Source organism: Mesocricetus auratus, unplaced genomic scaffold (assembly GCF_017639785.1).
Source record: "Mesocricetus auratus isolate SY011 unplaced genomic scaffold, BCM_Maur_2.0 Super-Scaffold_100020, whole genome shotgun sequence".
In the NCBI taxonomy this organism is placed as follows: Eukaryota; Metazoa; Chordata; class Mammalia; order Rodentia; family Cricetidae; genus Mesocricetus; species Mesocricetus auratus.
The window spans coordinates 28,656,838-28,674,418 of NW_024429201.1; the positions used below are offsets into that span (position 1 = coordinate 28,656,838).

Here is a 17,581-nt window from a genome sequence, read left to right on the forward strand (position 1 = left end):
ACAAGAGAGAACCTAGGAAGACTAATAGAAAAAAATGCAGAGACACACACATTCATACACACAATAATCCTATAAAAACACAAAATGGGAAGCCATTATGTTTTTGCAAAGGACCTGTAAGAAAAATCTCTAAATACATTATGGGACAAAAACCTCCAATGTGCCCTTATCTTCATTTTGCATTTGCCATCTATTATTGGGCATCAGACCTGCCTTGAGGCGTGGTTTCTATTGCCAGTGACATTCCTTTGGAAAGAACTAAATTTTTATTTGCAAATGGTTATCAAAAGGAGATAGCTTCTAAGTTAGGGGTGGGATTTGTGTCCACTTCCCCCCTCAGTCCTGCAACCCCTGTTTCTTTGGTGTCTTCCATCCCCATTCTCTCTTACAAGTTTTCTGTCTCCTGTTCCATAGCATTCTTTGAACCCTGAAGAGAGAAACTTGATGGAAACATGCCACTTAGAACTGAGTTTTCCAAGGTTTCTCACTCTCTACACAATGTCCAACTGTAGATCTCTGTTTTGTTTCCAGTTTACTGCAAGAGGAAGTATTGATGCTATTGATATTGATGATATTGCCTGAGTAAGGAATTGATTTATGTACATAGCAGAGTGTCATTAGGAGTCATTTTATGGTACCATTCCTCTAGCAGGACAATATAGTTTGGTTTTCCCCTGTTCTCAGGTTCCTCACCAACTGAGCAGTATATGGGATGAGTTCTTTTTCATGGAGTGGGCTTTAAATCCACTTAGATATTGTTGGTTGGTCCCATATTTTGTGTGCCACCATTGCACAAGCCTTCATGCAGGTAGGCCATCATTATAGATCAATGGTGTTTACCTTTTTCCTTTGGTAACATGCAGAGTAATTTCTAGTACTATGAACACTAGTCATTAGTGAATGAAGGCTCTAGTCAGGCAGGAGCTCAACTTGTCCATGTTCAGTGTGTTGTATAGATATTGTCTTCAGCAACAGGTACTTAATTTCTATTTATGGAGACAAACCAATAGTCTTGGCAATACTCATTTCTTATCTATCTGTTATACTATATTTTGAGCATGATTCCATTCAAGCCATGAACTTCCTCATTGTTTTTTAAGAGTATCCTTCTTTTTTCATCTCTATCCAAGTTTCCTTCATGTCTAAAATAAGCATCAAGGGTGAATTGATAGCTTAGTAGTTAAAAGCAATTGTTAGTTTCGATGATGAGTATCTTACTGATTTCCAAAATGGTCGTACAAGTTTACACTCCCACCAGCAATGGAAGAGTATTATTCTTTCTCCACATCCTCTCCAGCATATACTGTCATGGGTGTTTTTTGATTTTAGCCGTTCTGGCCGGTGTAAGATTACCATCTCATAGTTCTTTTGAATTGTGTTTCCCTGATGACTAAGGATGTTGAGCACTTTCTTAAGTGTCTTTCAGCCACTTTAGATTCCTCTGTTGAGAATTCTCTATTTAGTTCTGCACCCCACTTGACATTGACAGTTAATAAATGGCATCTCCTGAAACTGAGGAGCTTTTGCAAGGCAAAGAGCAAAGTCAGCAAGACAAAATGACAGCCCACAGAATGGGAAAAGATCTTCACCAAAGCCACATCTGACAAAGGGCTGATTTCCAAAATATGCAATGAACTCAAATTCCCACCAAAACACCAAATAATCCAATTAAATCCTTAGGTATTTAAGTCACTTTAATTAAGTAGCTGACTTTGGGCAGCTAAGTTACACATTCATTCATATGTGTTAATCATGCCCAGTAATATATTTGTATCTTCATTAGATATGCCATAGCTTAATAAAAGGTAACAAATTGTTCAACTTCAACATTTTCAGGGGAAATAATCATGTTTTCTTTTTAGCTACACTCTATCTCAGCACATTTTAGGAATGGATAAAATTATCTACATAGAATTTGGTAGAAACAGATTGACTTAAAACCTGTAATAACTTTGGAAAGTAAAATATGTTTGCATGGACATATGTTTTCAGGCGTCTCAACCAGAAAAACTTACATCAGAACCATTAATTCTAAAGAAATTACCACTAAAATGAATAGTGTTTACTTGAGAAGTCAACTAAGATCTGGAAATTTTTGTTAGGTGTCTGTTTACAACACTAGTCAAAGTCCTGGCTCCCTTGAATCTCAAGCAACATAATCATTGTCATCAGCATAGTCAGCTGACCTGCAACATACCTCCTCTAAAGCAGAACTTACGGACTATAAATGCATCTGTTTCTTCAAATGACTCTGCAGCCAGGTACAGTGATGTGTAGCTTCAGTCCCAGGCTTGGGAAGGCAGAGGCACACAGATCTCTGTGAATTTGAGGCCAGACTGGTTCTTCATAGGAAGTTCAAGGTTAGCCACGGCTGCATAGAGAATCCCTGTCTTAAAAACAAACAAATGTTTAAAAATCCAATTAAGGATTCAGGTGAGATGTTTCACACCTACCTTGGTGAAGTGTTTACTTCTGGAGAAATTTAACCTTTTGAAAACCGTAGTTCTTTGACTTATTTTCACTGAATCAGCCGCTGTTTATGGCATAGGACTGGACCTTCACTGTACTTAGAACTTTCTGCATCCTCTCCTTTCAGTGTCTGTATAGTGTTCCAGCTTCCTCTTTAATTGTGCAGCAGAATTTTTTTCTGACACACTTATATGAGACATGAGGGCATGTGTACACACCAAGAAAACATATTAAAGACTCAAATCTTTCGTATATCATTGTTGTAATCCCCCAAACACCCCCTTTTTATAGAAATGTGGATTTTTGTACGACAGTTTGCGTATTGATTAACAAGCAGGTATTCTTGGTGTCCTTAAGCCTTTTGGAACAAGATTAATAGTAAACACCGAAACATGAAACAGGTTTGTTTTCTTTGTTGCCTCTACCTCACAAGTACAGGGCACCCTGAGGCTCTCAGACTTTAGTGACTTTACATTCCTCTTCAAGCCTGTAATTTTCTGTAACTAATAAATTCTCACATGCACATTAACACTGATCTAGGTTAAGTTGCTTCATACCATCCCTTTAGTATGTTTCTTATGCACTGTTTAGACTGGGTTTGCCTCAGGTAGGCAGAGGCTGCTTGAACCCGATTATTCAGTAGACACTGTCCATAATTCTCACATTGATGGTAAACTATAACACACCAACTACCTGCTTCATATCAGCAAGTGTGCGTAAAGGGTTGAGAGAATAGTTTTGCTATATTTTCACTGTGATACTTATGCCATTGTTAAGGAAGCAATGTAATATTGCATGTATAATTTCATTTTATTTTAGCCACTCTTTGTAAAGAAGATTCCTTATTTTCAAGTCCTGATGTCACTGACATTGCGCCAAGCAGGAAGAGAAGACATCATATGCAGAAGAATCTTGGGACGGAACCCAAAATGGCTCCGCAGGAGCAGCACCTTCCAGGGAAGGAAAGGTGAGTGCTCTGTCTGATGCAGGCCCACATCCTCCTACATGACAGCTAGAATGTTAGAGCTTACAGCTAGGATGCGGGATAGTCTACAGTAACTCAGAAAATACATTTTTCTGGTATTTGCGTAATTCTTATTAATATTTAGGCAGAAATGCCAAAAATATAAGCAATTTTCTTTGTGTTTTTCCACAATTTAATTAGAAATGGTATGTAGGATACAAAAAATGTTAGAATGCATCTTGTGTTCACTAAAGCATTTCAATCTAATTTATTGCTTACATTACGCGCAGATACATTCAAATTAGCAACTCTGCCAGGATATTTTTTTTTCTCTCCCTCTAGTAAAATCCCTCTTTCTAGTCATCTGTTTACTTATATCAAGTATTGGAGTTATATGCTTTATTTTACTCTTGGTTTCAAACTTTAATTTATATTCTAATTTAATTGTAATGAATTTAAACTAAAAATATAAGAAAACAATGGATATTTGTATAGTATTATCAGTTCAATTCCAAATGAATATGTGAATTGTTATATATATATGAATATACATATGTATATTCTTGTCTTTTCTTATAAGTTGTGGTTGTCTTAGCAGATGGTATTGTTAGACCTCTGCACAATGTGGGAAGAGAACACCTGGGCCTCACAAGGACCTTCCTTGGGGTTCTATGTGTTTCACCTTCAAGTTCATACCTGTGTGAGGCTGTGTTTTCTTTACATCCTCATTAGAATAATGTATTATAGATGATAAAATACATAAGCAAATGAAAAGTGAACTGCTTTCTATCAAGCCAGTCACCAAACAGATTTATAAATGCACAAAACAATGTTGTCACAAACTGTTTGTTTGTTCAGAAAATATGTATTTTTTCATAAAGAGTATGTTATTCCAGTTAATGATAAATAGTCCATGAATTTGAAGGAGCGTAGGGAGGGGTTCATGAATAGTTTTGAAGTAAGGAAAAGGAAGGGAGAAATTTTGTAATTATCTTGATCCCAAAGTTAAAAAAGCTTTACAAGTGTATGCTATGCATGTTGTCAGCATGATTTGTGTAATCTTGAAATAATTAATGAATATTTTAGTGTTAATTTTCAAGATGCAGTCTGTAATATACATTAATAAGAATGTGGATCTAGCACGCCTGAGATGTCCCGAAACTCTGAAGGTGTAAAGTGATCCTGATACAAAAATGTTTTAGAGTTCTGTAAACAATGAGAATCTGAAGGGAGCCATAAACCTTGTCTTAGGAGTCTGGCAAGATTATAGCAGGATTTTTTAAAGTTTCTAGCATAAATAAGGATTACATATGTACCTAACAGCGATCCTAGTCTATAATACTGATACTCTTATGGCTGGAGATGGTGGTTTATGCAGGTTTAATGCCAGCCTTGTTATATAGTTAGTTCAAGGCCAACTAGCTATAAAGTGAGATCCTGTCTCCTAAATAAAACAAAAAAACATAAAGAGAAAAACGGGATTAAGTCAGATTTTCATTCCTTATTTCTATAGTTTGCTTGATCTATTTGTCCATTGCACAGGATCTATTGTGTATTGCATGTGTATCCAGACATAATATCTAAAAAATCAGTGTGCGCTCCATTCCTGCTCTTTACAGAGTGACAAAGAGTTATTCCTAAAATATATTAGGATTATCAAACTATTTATACAGGTGATTATTGCCAAGAATAAATTACTGGCAATCCAAAATCTCAAGAGAATTCTCCCCTTCATTTAGCTAGCCAGTAAAATGTAGCTCATGGATATCAGTTATGTGTCAGGCATAATGGGAAATCTTAAGGATGCAGGAGAGTCAAAAACAGAAAAAATTAACCACTATCTCTTACCGTCTTTGGACTGATTTTTTTGTCTGATGAAAATCTTAGGCAGCAAGGAAGGAAATGTATTGGATTATGTCATAGAATAGCATTTTAGATTGTTCCAGTGCATTTATTAACTAAGTGTAAACTTTTAAGATTACTATCATTCCCTTGGTGCACATTATTGCTAAAGCAAGCTTGTGATATTTGCATGGTAGACAGGTGAAAGAATCTTTGCTCTAAATCATGACTATTTTTATAAAGCTTTTAAATAAAAGTAGTGTGCTTTCATTTCTAAAAATTTCAAATTATAATTTGAAATGATTGTGTCAGTTTCCCCATATATTTTCAGCATTTTTAAAGTTGTCATAAACCATATCATCTTTTCTGAGTTGTGTGCCAATCCTTGTAGGACCATCTGTCAAGGCTATTCGTATGTAGAGCTGAAAAAAACACACATAAGGATTCTGAGGATTAAAGGCAGTTTACTTTAACACATGTCAATCAGAGGTTGAGTCTCTCCCACCATGCTTTATAATTCCTCTTTCATCATCCAACTGAAGTAAGATATTAATGTATAAATTTGGGATTTTTTTGTACTTTAGAATGTTTTTTTATTTTGAATATACTGTGCATAAAAATTTAAATACTTTTACTACATTTCTAATTATTTGAGAAAAAGAAGCTTCTGCAAAATTAAAAAACCTACATTCTTAGCTGGAAACTAAATAAAAAGCAACAATAACAATAATACAATGGAATTAGATGTGACCAAGAGGGTAGGGGTAGGAGGAAAGGGCTAAATATTCATTATTACCCTATTTTAAAAAAAACAAAAAACTTTTGTGTCTTATTCTGCTTCTGAAACAAATTTTATAAGAAATTCTCATTAACAATGTAACATTATTCATTTAATACCATCATAGCTTCCCAAGCAAATGGACTCTTAATATTTCAAAGTATTTCACTGATAATACAATACTAGTGGTTCACTATAGTCTATATACTTGTTTATATGAGATTTCCTCAGTTTATTGGAATGAATGAGGTATAATATTTTTGTAAAGTTTACTAAACTATATAAAATACTTTCTATGGTTTATTTATAAGGTTATTCAGTAGAAATATCTCCTACAGTGAACTGTAATTCTCTTTTTGATGAGTGCTTAAGTAGCATGCCTGAAGCTCTGGGTTCAATCCTCCATACTTTGGTGTTTTATGTTGTTTGTGGCAATTGTAAAGGGTGATGTTTCTTTGATTTTTTTCTCAGCCCTTTTATCATCTGTATATAGTAGGGCTACTGATTTTCTTGAGTTGATCTTGTAGCCTGTCACTTTGCTGAAGGTGTTAATCAGCTGTAAGAGTTCCCTGGAAGAGTTCTTTTCTTAAGCACAGCATTATCAAACAATTTATCTACATTACACTGTCCAAAATGGAGACACACAGGACATATTACCAACCCAAGGGATAGAATTCTCTTCAGTACTGATTTGGGATATAGACACTAGTGTTTTTAAACATCAGTGATTTTATAAGATGAAGAAATTGCAAACATAATATGGTGCTAGGCATTAAAGAAATATAAGGAACACTCTGTGGGTTCTCCTTACAGTCTCTGTGCAATGCTGCTTAGGAAGTTGTTTGCTTACCACATTGATGGCCCTTGCTGGGAGTAACAAGGTCATTTTCTGAGTGATAGGACACATGTGAAGCATTCAGCACCACCTCATTTGTGGTTGCTGGACAAATCCATTAAAGCACAAAGCCAAAGTATAAACAACTTCTTCCTTAGCCTTTAGAAACTTCTAGAGACCGTCTTTGTTTCTGCAGGCTACAAATAAAATATGTGTAGGTTACTGTATTTCAAGCAGAATTTCATGGGAATATTTTAGTTTTCTGTGTGGTAGATGTCTTCTTTAAAAAAAAAGAGCTCAAACATATTTTCCCATATAATAAAAAAGACTATTAAAACTTAACAGATGTAGCTCCTCAATCTGAACCAAAGGAGTTTGAGCTATGTGTTCTGAGTTATCCTCATTTAAGGATTCCATTAAAGATGTCTAGAATCTGCTGTATTTCAGGTGCATATTGAATGATAAAAGGCTACACTCTGAAGTAAGGCTGTGATTGTTCTCACTGCAGACCTAACTACAGTCTCAGGGCCTATTCTTCTCCACTGTGTGCCAAGCTAACTGGTCTGCAAGCTTCTGGGCATACTTTTGTCTCTGTCTCCCATACATCTGCAGGAGCCCATGAACTACAGACCCATGCTTCCACATCTGGATTTGCGTGTGTTCTGCAGGTCAGCATGCTTGTGTACCAAGCCTTTCACGCACTCATCCATCAGTGTTAGACATCATTTTTACAGATGAAGGGTGTAGTTGCTAGAAACATACGGGAAAATGTTATTATCAATCCATTTGTTTGTAGTGAAATGAGTTTCACTTTATTTGTTTTCTAATTACAGAATTGGTAAATGTTCATTCCAAAATCATCAGAAAGTACAGACAGCAAGGATGAGATCTGGATAGCTCACAATCTCTTCCACTGGAGATGAGCAGCATGAATCCCGTTGCAGCTCTGTATCTTCTCTGCTCTCCCTCATTCTGTATGGGGCTTACAAAACTAGGCCCTCAGCATTATGACATAACCTATTCTTAATACAAATGCATGGAAAGTCTTCACGTTAATAATTATTTCAACATAATTTTACATTCCACTCTGCATTTTTAAAAAAATTTACTTAACCAATCTTCCATTGGAATGTATGTGTTTTTGCATTTTTGGAAAAAGCATTATATATATATACATAAATATTATGTTGTATAATTTTTATAAATTGGTTATTTTCTCAGGTAGAGTCCCAAAACTAGAATTACTAGAACCTCAGGTAGACAATCCTATTAGCCTTATGGCCTATTTGTCAGAATTCCTTCAAAGGCTCTTAACTGTTTTGACTTCATGAGTATTGTTTGCTTGGTGCTTTTAATAATCTGCTATTTTGGTTATAGCCAAATCATTTTAATAGACAGATATTATGCAATTACTTAAACCTTTTGTGTTTAACCACTAAAGACCTCATTTGTGTGTATTCATACTTGTGTGTGTCTATGTTTAAGTTCCTGTGTGTGTGTGTGTGTGTGTGTGTGTGTGTGTGTGTGTGTGTGTGTACTGTGAAAGTGTCTACATGTGCTACCCAGGCTTAATTTGATCTTCCTGAGTCACTTTCACCATATTTCAAGTATGTCACTCCATTTTACTTTCTCAGATACTTAATAGAATTTTATCATTACCTATTTATAACTTCAGCTCTTTTCAGTAAGCAATATTTGTTTCCTGTTGCTTTAGTATTCCTCATGTCTTGTTTCTCCAGCTTACCACCTAAATTTTCACTTTTTTAAATGATGTAGAAGTTATTAAATTTATCATTTTTAATGTTTTCATTTCTTACTATAGTAATAAACCCTATATAGATGGATTAATGATTCATATAGGTGTTAAATTATTTACCTGTACACATTTCATTAATCAGAAAGCTCAGATCTAGATAAGTTAGATTATTTGCTCTTTAAGTAATTTTCTGGTTCTGTTTTAGGATAGACTTATCTATTACCAGGACTTTTTTGGTAGCTAGTGTTATATGAGATTAATTTGGGCAATGCCAGCATACAAAAAAATGATACAGAGACTTATTAATTTTGAAAGCTCGGCCATAGCTTAGACGTGTTCCTAACTAGTGCCAATAACTGAAATTAACCCATAATTTTTAATTGTTGTTCTCTGTGACTTTACTCTGTGCTTCCTATCCTGTTTCTAAGGCACCTGGCTGACCACAGCCCATTTCTTTCTCACAGCACTCTGCCAGTCCCACCATTGCCTTCTGCCTAGCCATTGACTGCTTAGCTTTTCACTAAACCAATCACCATGGCACATCTTCACGAAGGGTAAAGGAATATTCCACAACAATTATACTGCCATATTAATTTTGGTTTCATTCCTATATGCCAAGTACTATTTTGAACATCTTTAATATATTTAATTTTCATTGCAACTCTGTTAATTGGGCTTACATTTTCATGAATATTTGTAAAGTAACTGAATAAAGTTGAACTTCAGTGAGGTTCAATGGCTTGCTTCGAACCACTGTAGTAACAGAAGGGAGCCATGACTGCAAGCCCTTTGAGTTCATATCGGGTTAGTTGAACAGCTATGTGTCTTTAGGATTGGTGACAATAGAAATACTAGCATAGCTAAGTTCATGATGCACTTCATTTTTTAAACCGCTACCTGTCCAGGTCTGCTGGCTAAATCTTGTACCTCTTCTCCAGGAATGGCAAAGGTAATTATGTAATGTTTAGACCTGGAATAATTCCTTTTCTTATACTTCCTATAGAAATTAGAGTTGTCTATGTATCTTTTCTGTTAACTCGGCAAATATTTTCACTTCTTTACTAATCAATTAAGTATAATATTAGATGAAAGCAACATGTTTGAAGTTATATTTAAAATTTTGATAAAATTTGCTCTACATAAATACACATATCCATTATATATGAACACAGAGAAAGAAAATTGATTATGACAATTCCAAATGTTCTACCTATCTCTCTGTTAGTATTTGATTACTAAAGTTTTTAATAATATATGACTTTTTGAAGTTGAAGCTCAAATTATTTGAAATATTTACATATATATTCATTTTATGGAGAATGTGATACAGAAATATCTAATTCTTAAAGTTGGCATGTCTGAATTTTAAACTTGGGAACATACATTTGAATTAGTATATATTTTCCTAGGTTATCAAAACAAGCTTCTTTTATTATACAACTTTAATTTTATGATAATGTTTATGTTACTTGCAAAAGTAAACACTGTGGCAGTTTTCAAACAAGGTAGTTTTTATTAGCTTTCCAATGTGTTTTCCTAGCTGCTGAGGCTGTGCCTCTCACTTTCCCTGTTCCATGCTTTGATTAATGGCCTGCTGGCCTTGTTCCAGAGCACACTGACAATGGTCCAGTTGCTTTCAGTGATGATTTATTAATTGTGCTTACAACTCCAAAGTAAGATTTGTCATATGTACTATTACCCATTTGCCAATAACATCACGATTATAATTTTAAATAGAATGCCTGGAGATTTTTTTTAACATTTTAAGTGTTCACGAATGACAAAGTATTCATTTATTTTAAATTGTATGCAGTATTAACCACAGTATTGTAGCCTTTCAAAGCATGCCTAGGAAATTACTTTTATAAGTAAATATGTTTTAATTTATATTTTAATGAAATCTGAAGGTAGTGTACTTTAATAGAGCTTGAATGGTATTTTAAAATATATTTTAATGTTTATAATTCCCTCTGGGAACAACCGCTACTTACATACCCCCACGATAATGCATGAGTTCATATTGAATAGCACTGACATATTTGGATGTATTTTAAAATAACTATAATAAGGATATGTGCTCATCTTTCTGAGATTCAAGTAAAAGATCTTATTTTGTCTGATAGGTCTCAATCATTTGAACAACTTTTATACCTACATCCCTAAACAATACATTAGCTGGAGAAAAACTACTGATTAGCAGTGATGAAAAGAAGATACAGTAGTAGAAATCCAATAAGAATTTAAATGAAAGAATATAAATGTGAATGTGATTATGAATGAACGGCAGCAAGGCAAACACCAAACGTTGGCATCATGTGTCTTATGGAGCGTGGTGCCCCATCTCACTAGCTCTAGTGCCTGTAACCTCGCTTCTTGGGTCAGATACATTTCATGCCTGCAGCTTTCCTAGGCAGGTATGTCATACCTAATTGTCCTAGTAACTCCTCCAAAATGCTGGCTTCTCTAACAGAACTCACACTGACGCTTCAGAGATTCACATCACAGCGTCTCAGAGCCCATGTTAAGGAAATCTGACCCAGCAAAATGCTACCTGTCCTCAGCAGCTTTGGGCCACTGTGGTGTAAGCCGTTGTGACTTTGCCTTTCATTTTCAGTGCCTACAAAATGGATGGCATCCCAACAACACCTCCTAGTTATGGTTCCAACTTAAGATGTCTGGTCTCCTGTTCCACAACTGTTGTGGTGTTTGTTTTCAAACAGGAAGCCTCTGGGCTCAGTCACTCTTCTTTCAGATGGGTTTTTATTTTTTAAAGCTGATGCCTCTTTTGATGAGTGGGATCTTACCTGTGAGGTACCTTTCTTATTGTCCCAGCACACATCTTCAGGTTTCTCTTTAATACCACTAATCTCTGAGAATCACATCAGCTTTTTCTATTTTCAGTCTGCCTACAACTCTAAACTCACACTCCTTTCTGCACCAAATTGCACATTTGACTTTTCTCATGCTATGTAGTGCTTTATCTGCATTAACAGCTGGTTTTAGAATCACCATGGAAACACACTTCTGGTTGTCCATGTCAGTATGTTTCCCAAAGGTTAAGTGAAGTGAGAACACTCCCCCGATGTTTGAGTGGTAACATTCCTTGAGTGGTGTTGCTGAGCTGGAGTCAAAAAGGGGAAGATAAGCTGAATGCCAACACTTATCTGTCACTGTCTCCTGGTTACAGATACAGTTTGACTAGCTGCCTGAAGACTGTTGCCATACCTTCCCCACTACAACTATTCCCTCAACCTGTAAGCTAAAGTTCAACTTCCCTTCCTTAAGTTGTCTTTGTCATGTGTTGTCTTGCAGCAACTAGTGATGTAAAGTAATTAACAAACTGTAGTTATGACTATGGGGTATACAGTAACCATGCCACATCCTGAATGTTATGATTTCTTGAAACTTCTTCTGGCAAACACTTATTCTATTACTCCATTGCTTTTAAATTCAGCTTCACTCAAATTATCAAGACACTGACATAAAGAATATATATATATATATATATATATATATTCTTAGAAATTTGGGAGTGAAGATAACAAAGTCTATCAGCAGTCTAGTAAAAGACATTAGTAACCTCTGGTGTTAGGTAATGTTTTAAGGAATTCCTAGAACCCAAATTGTCTTAGCAGTAAGTTGTCAGGTGTTGCTTGCTCCCAGGGTCACAATGGGAAAGAAGGGGAATCAGCGGTATTCCTGTTGTTTAAATGATATGCTTAAATACATAGAAATACATTTCTTGTGTCTTAGTCAGGGTTCTCTAAAGGAACAGAACTAATAGAATGCATATGTATATATTACAGGGGGATTTATTAATGAAGCTTAGAGGTGGTGGTCCAGCTAGCCCAACAATAACTCTTATCTCATGAAAAGGCCAAGAATCCAGTATTTGTTCAGAGGGTAAGGCTGTAGGTCTCAGCAGACCCTGTCTGGAGCTGGAATCATCTAGGATAAGAGAGTTTTCACTCTACATTGGAATCCCAAAAAAGTACAATATAATACCAAAAAGGAGTGGCTCAGCAATTGGATAGATGAACTTGCCAGTGATAGTAAGGGCACACAGTCAAAAAGCAAAAGACACGTTCTTCCATTTCTTGGGCTACCACCAAGGCTTGGGGCTCAAATTAGGGTGGGTCTTCCCACTTCAAATGATCATCTCAAAAAATTCCTCATAATGTGTCCAGCTGCTTGGGTTTTATTTATTTCCAGATGTAGTTAAATGGACAATGAAGATTACCCATCAACTGTCAGAAAACAAAAATTGATCTGTTTTAATTAGGTTAAGCTAAAAAAGAAACAGCAAAGACTTACCAATTATGAAGAGAGAGATCTTAGTATATATGTACCTGGATTTTGGGGGTAGAAAAGAAATCTAAAACAAAAGATTTAGTAGCCCCAGGCATTCAAGATTCATAGGAAATATTCTTAAAGTAAGTGAGAACAGACATCTCGGCTGAGTGTTCTCCTCTCCAACAACACGTGAGTGATTCCTTAGTTGAGCATAAACAGCCAGTACAAGAAAAGCAGAGAGAATAACTAGTACCAAAGCTCCATCCTTCGTCCTTTAATGGCTAAAAACATCTGTGGAATAATCAAATCAGCCAGAGCTTGGATGTGTATTGTGCTATATCCTGGAGTTAATACCTATGTGGTTCCTTTCTAGTTTCTTGGCATATTTGAACTACTTTATTTTCTGTCTCAGAACTAGATTTAGATGTATAGTAACAGATAGCTTAAATGGAGTTTGGAAAGAAAGAGCCTAGGTAGATTTTATTTGTTTGATTGTTGGTTTGTTTGTGTTGAGTTTGAACCTCACTCTATGTAGCCTAGGCTGGCCTCAAACTTTCAATAGTCCTCTTGGCTCAAGCTTCCAAGCACAGGGTATAGAGGATACCTACTACACCTAGCTGACTTAACTAAGGTCACACTATAAACTAAGCTCTTCATGAATATTGAGTGAATCGCAAAATATATGTATAGATAGATAGATAGATAGATAGATAGATAGTCGGGAGAAACTATAGCAATGGATTCTGACTCAATACTCTTGCCAAATAAAGAAAACAAAGATATGTGAAATAAAATAGGCCAATTATATGGGCAATTGTGGTAGTCATTAGTTCTTGTCACCAAAAATAAACAGATCTCTCTCTCTGCATTCTGTGCATATGGTTGAATTGCATTTCATAGCTGTAGTTGAATGAGTTCATTAGAGCTATTCTTGACAGTAAGTTGTGATTAAAGGTGGTAACTTTAAGGTAAAGGCCAGAAAACTTTGGTGTTAGATGTTATCTCATTTAACTGGAATTCAGGCCTTATCTAATTGTAGTATACTTTTACAACTTTCATGTTCCTATGTCCTTTTAAAAACAAAGATCATTAGAAGGCATTGGCTAGAGTTTGTTACCACTGTACTTGAGTGATATTGACTTTGTGTAGAGTTGGAATAAATGATTGCTTTGCTGTTTTATTATAAACATACAATTATGAAACTTATTTCCATTTGTGATAATTAATAATTTTCTTTACTATTATGTAAATATAATTTCATGGTATAGGAACTTTACAACAAATAAAATTTTTTCAATTATCTTATGAAACCTTAGCATTTTACTTAAAAAATAGGGCATTTTCACCTTTTTTAAAAGCATGCTGTAGGAATTGATTTTATTATCCACAAAGTTATTTAAGAAATGCTCTTTTATAATCTTTTCTTGTGCCAGTTGGGCAAATAGAATCAAGCTCCAAACTGAAAGGTTAAGAGAAAAAACACTCAGAGGTTTGACATCACCTCGCCCCACCTAATGACTTCACTTTCCATTTGATTTACTGTTGTCTGGCCATTACTCATTGAACTAAAAGAAAATGTAGTTATCCAAGGGAAAGCTGCTGTCTTTGCTTCCTCTAAATATGCCATTTAACCACAGTGCAGATGATCCAGAAAACTTTTAAAGTGACTGACTTTTAGTCATAGCATTGCAAGGTGTGACCAGAGTGAAATACTACTTTCTATTCCCTTGCTACATATGGTATGCTATCTGTCTTAGTCAAGGGCTACACCAAAATGCAACGTAGTGGGTAATTTACATGTTATAGATAATGATTTCTCACAGTTCTCTGATTATGAAGTCCATGATCAAAGTGCAATCCAAGATTCAGTGTCCAGTGAGGGCATTCTTGCTACATTGACACTTGGTATGCTGACTAGTTTTGGGTCAACTTAATACAATCATCAGGAAGGACAGAATCTCAATTGAGAAAATGCCTCTGTAAAATTGTGTTGTTTGCAAGCCTGTGGGACATTTTCTTAATTAGTGATTAATGTGGGAGGGCTCAGTCCATTGTGATTGTTTCTGTCCCTGGGTCAAGTGGTCTTTGGTTCTATAAGAAAGTAGGCCGAGCATGCCATGAAGAGCAAGCCAATAAGCAGTGCTCCTCCATGTCTCTGCATCAGCTCCTGCCTTTGGGTTTCTTCCCTGACTTTTCTTTAATGATGAACAGTGAAGATGCATGCATGAGCTCCTTTACTGCCCAAGATGCCCTGGTCATCACAGCAGTAGTAACCCCAAGCTGTACCCTTGCATGGCAAGAGACCTAAAAATGAAAAGAGTTCTAGAGAAATACTTTCCTGCTTTTTCAATAGACACCAATCTGTTCATAAAAGCAGGCCTCTACTGATCTAAGCACTTCCTCACAAGGCTTCACATCTTTCTGCACCCAAATGGAAATTTTAAACATGAATTTGGGAGAGCAACATCATTCTAGCCGTTGTAATATGTCCATCTTTTTATTAGTTGTAAATTGCATAGAAAATTACCATAATGAAGCACAGATTGAGGGGCCTTGTTCAGCATTCCAATGACTCTGTCATCATGATTTAAACATTATTTTCATACCTCTAAAATAATCTGTACTTGGTGAGTTTTTGTGTTTGCAAAGAATCATCCAGGAACCATATACATTATGCAATGTATCATCTCTTTAAAAAGACATCTTTGGCTTAGATCAGAAGTGTACCTCTGTAATCACAAGTCCTGAGCCACCCTGGGCTATATAATAAAACCCTGGCTTAAAATAAACAAATGCATACATTCATATATATATAAACATATATATATATGGCAGAAGACATAGAATCACTGGGGTAGATATAAAATTATCAATCAAGGTATGAGACCAGCTTTCAAGTTTACATTATATCAAAAATTAACCTTATGCCTTGTTTAAGTTCTTTCAAACTGGTGTCTTCCCATGTTCATCACTGCTTTGTGGGAGTCCTTCTTATGTAGCTCCTTTCCATACTTTCAGAACTGCAGCCAGAGAAAGTTGTCTGGAATGTTACTTCCAGTCTCTTCATGAGTCCCATGGTTTTTAAGAAAGTTTAAACACCCTAGCCTAAACACAGAGCCTTTTGTAAGCTTGACTTTGTTTGACTGTAACTCTGAAGTTTCCAAGTGGCAGACAGTTAGCAGAATTCATTTCACATCTGCAGTTGGCCTCAATTGCTTGTGTTTTCTTTAAAAGTTGGCATTGCCATTTTAACTTAAAAGGTAGAGACTTCTGACTTCTCTTAAAATTAGAAGATTGGGCCATATACATTGGCAATTAACTATTCCAACTGTTTTCTTTAGAGAGTATATTTACTCTTTACTTTTCTCTTTTTAGATTAAATCATTATAGTATGTGAGCATGAATGGATGTGGGTGCGCACATGCCACAGTATGCATGTGTGTATCAGAGACCAACTTGAGAGACTCAGTTTTCTTCTCTCATCATTTGGATCCTGGGGATCAAACCCAGCCTATCAGTTCTGGGCACAAACACTTACTCAATAAGCCACTGCTCCTCATTCTTTAATTTTCTATAACCTTCACTCACAATTTCATCCTCTTGGGTAGCTTTGTGCATTTGAATTTGCCTCCCTCTTGAGTGTCTTCACCAGCCGCTTTTTAAACGTTCATCATCCAAAGCACTATACTGCACCAAGTTCCTCCGAAGTTGATGATTATGCCTGTTTTGAGATGTCATCCTGCCTTTCACATCTGTGTAACACTGGCCCATGTACCCCCTCACACTACAGGATAAGTACTCCATTCTCCAGAAAACTTCTCCAACGTCTCCTACTGTCTACTGAACTCAGAATGGAATACATCTGTCACAAATGTTCAGTAGCATTTGTGTCTTTCTGTTTTTCTTGTAGCTGACACATTAAAAAAAAAACCACAAACACCATTGGCTCTTTCCATCAGGGAATCTGCCTCTTGTAACAAAACAGACACTGACTTAATTTTCCAGCTTATCATTTGTCACATCTAAACTGTAACCTGCTAAAATTAGGAAAATTGTCCAGCTGAATACTGCAAGCTACAGAGAACACTGAATAGTTTATTCTGCTCACTTTATATGAGGATCTGATAACCGAGTGAGCAGCCTTTTACCATACTGAGGCTAGACCTAGAGTCTTTGATTTTTCTGTGCTTTTTCTAGCCTGCCAATTGCATATTGGCTCTTCATAATTCTCACGTCTTCCACTTATGTATCTGCCTATTTGGAGTATCCATCATAATTTCTCAATATTTCCTTTATCAAATATTAATTATTTTTGTAATGGTAGTTACCAAAATTTCTCTATTTAGAAAAATCAGTACAAATTAGGGCATTAAAATGTGTCTGAAGACTGCTGTGTGACTCAGTTTCTGATTTATTGGATCAGTGTTTCATAGTGTATTTATTTCACTATTCATTAAACTAAATGGATAAATCCATTCAGATTTGTCATTTGAATGTGAACTAACTTGACCCAAGCATTCATATTTGCCTACACTTTGTCATCTGAAAGGAAGACATGAGATACATGTTCCATGGGTCCACCCTCCTTCGCAGACAGGAATTAATTCTTGAAGCTCTCTGTCCCCTACTTGAGGATCTTAGGTC

The 17,581-nt window shown here is 35.8% G+C and overlaps 1 protein-coding gene across 10 annotated transcripts in view; it reads left to right on the forward strand.

Moving 5' to 3' along the window:
* The window catches only part of Xrcc4 (X-ray repair cross complementing 4), a 186,769-nt gene that overhangs the window by 120,721 nt on the left and 48,467 nt on the right, over positions 1-17,581 (forward strand). For 5 of the 10 annotated variants that reach the window (XM_040729050.1, XM_021223430.2, XM_040729045.1 and 2 more), the window contains exon 7: positions 3,289-3,436. In XM_040729050.1, the coding sequence (XP_040584984.1) occupies positions 3,289-3,436 (148 nt within the window). Of the gene's footprint in view, positions 1-3,288; positions 3,437-7,721; positions 7,727-11,831; positions 11,899-17,581 lie in introns of those variants that run through there. The other 5 variants (XM_013126689.3, XM_040729049.1, XM_040729051.1 and 2 more) reach the window with 2 other exon arrangements.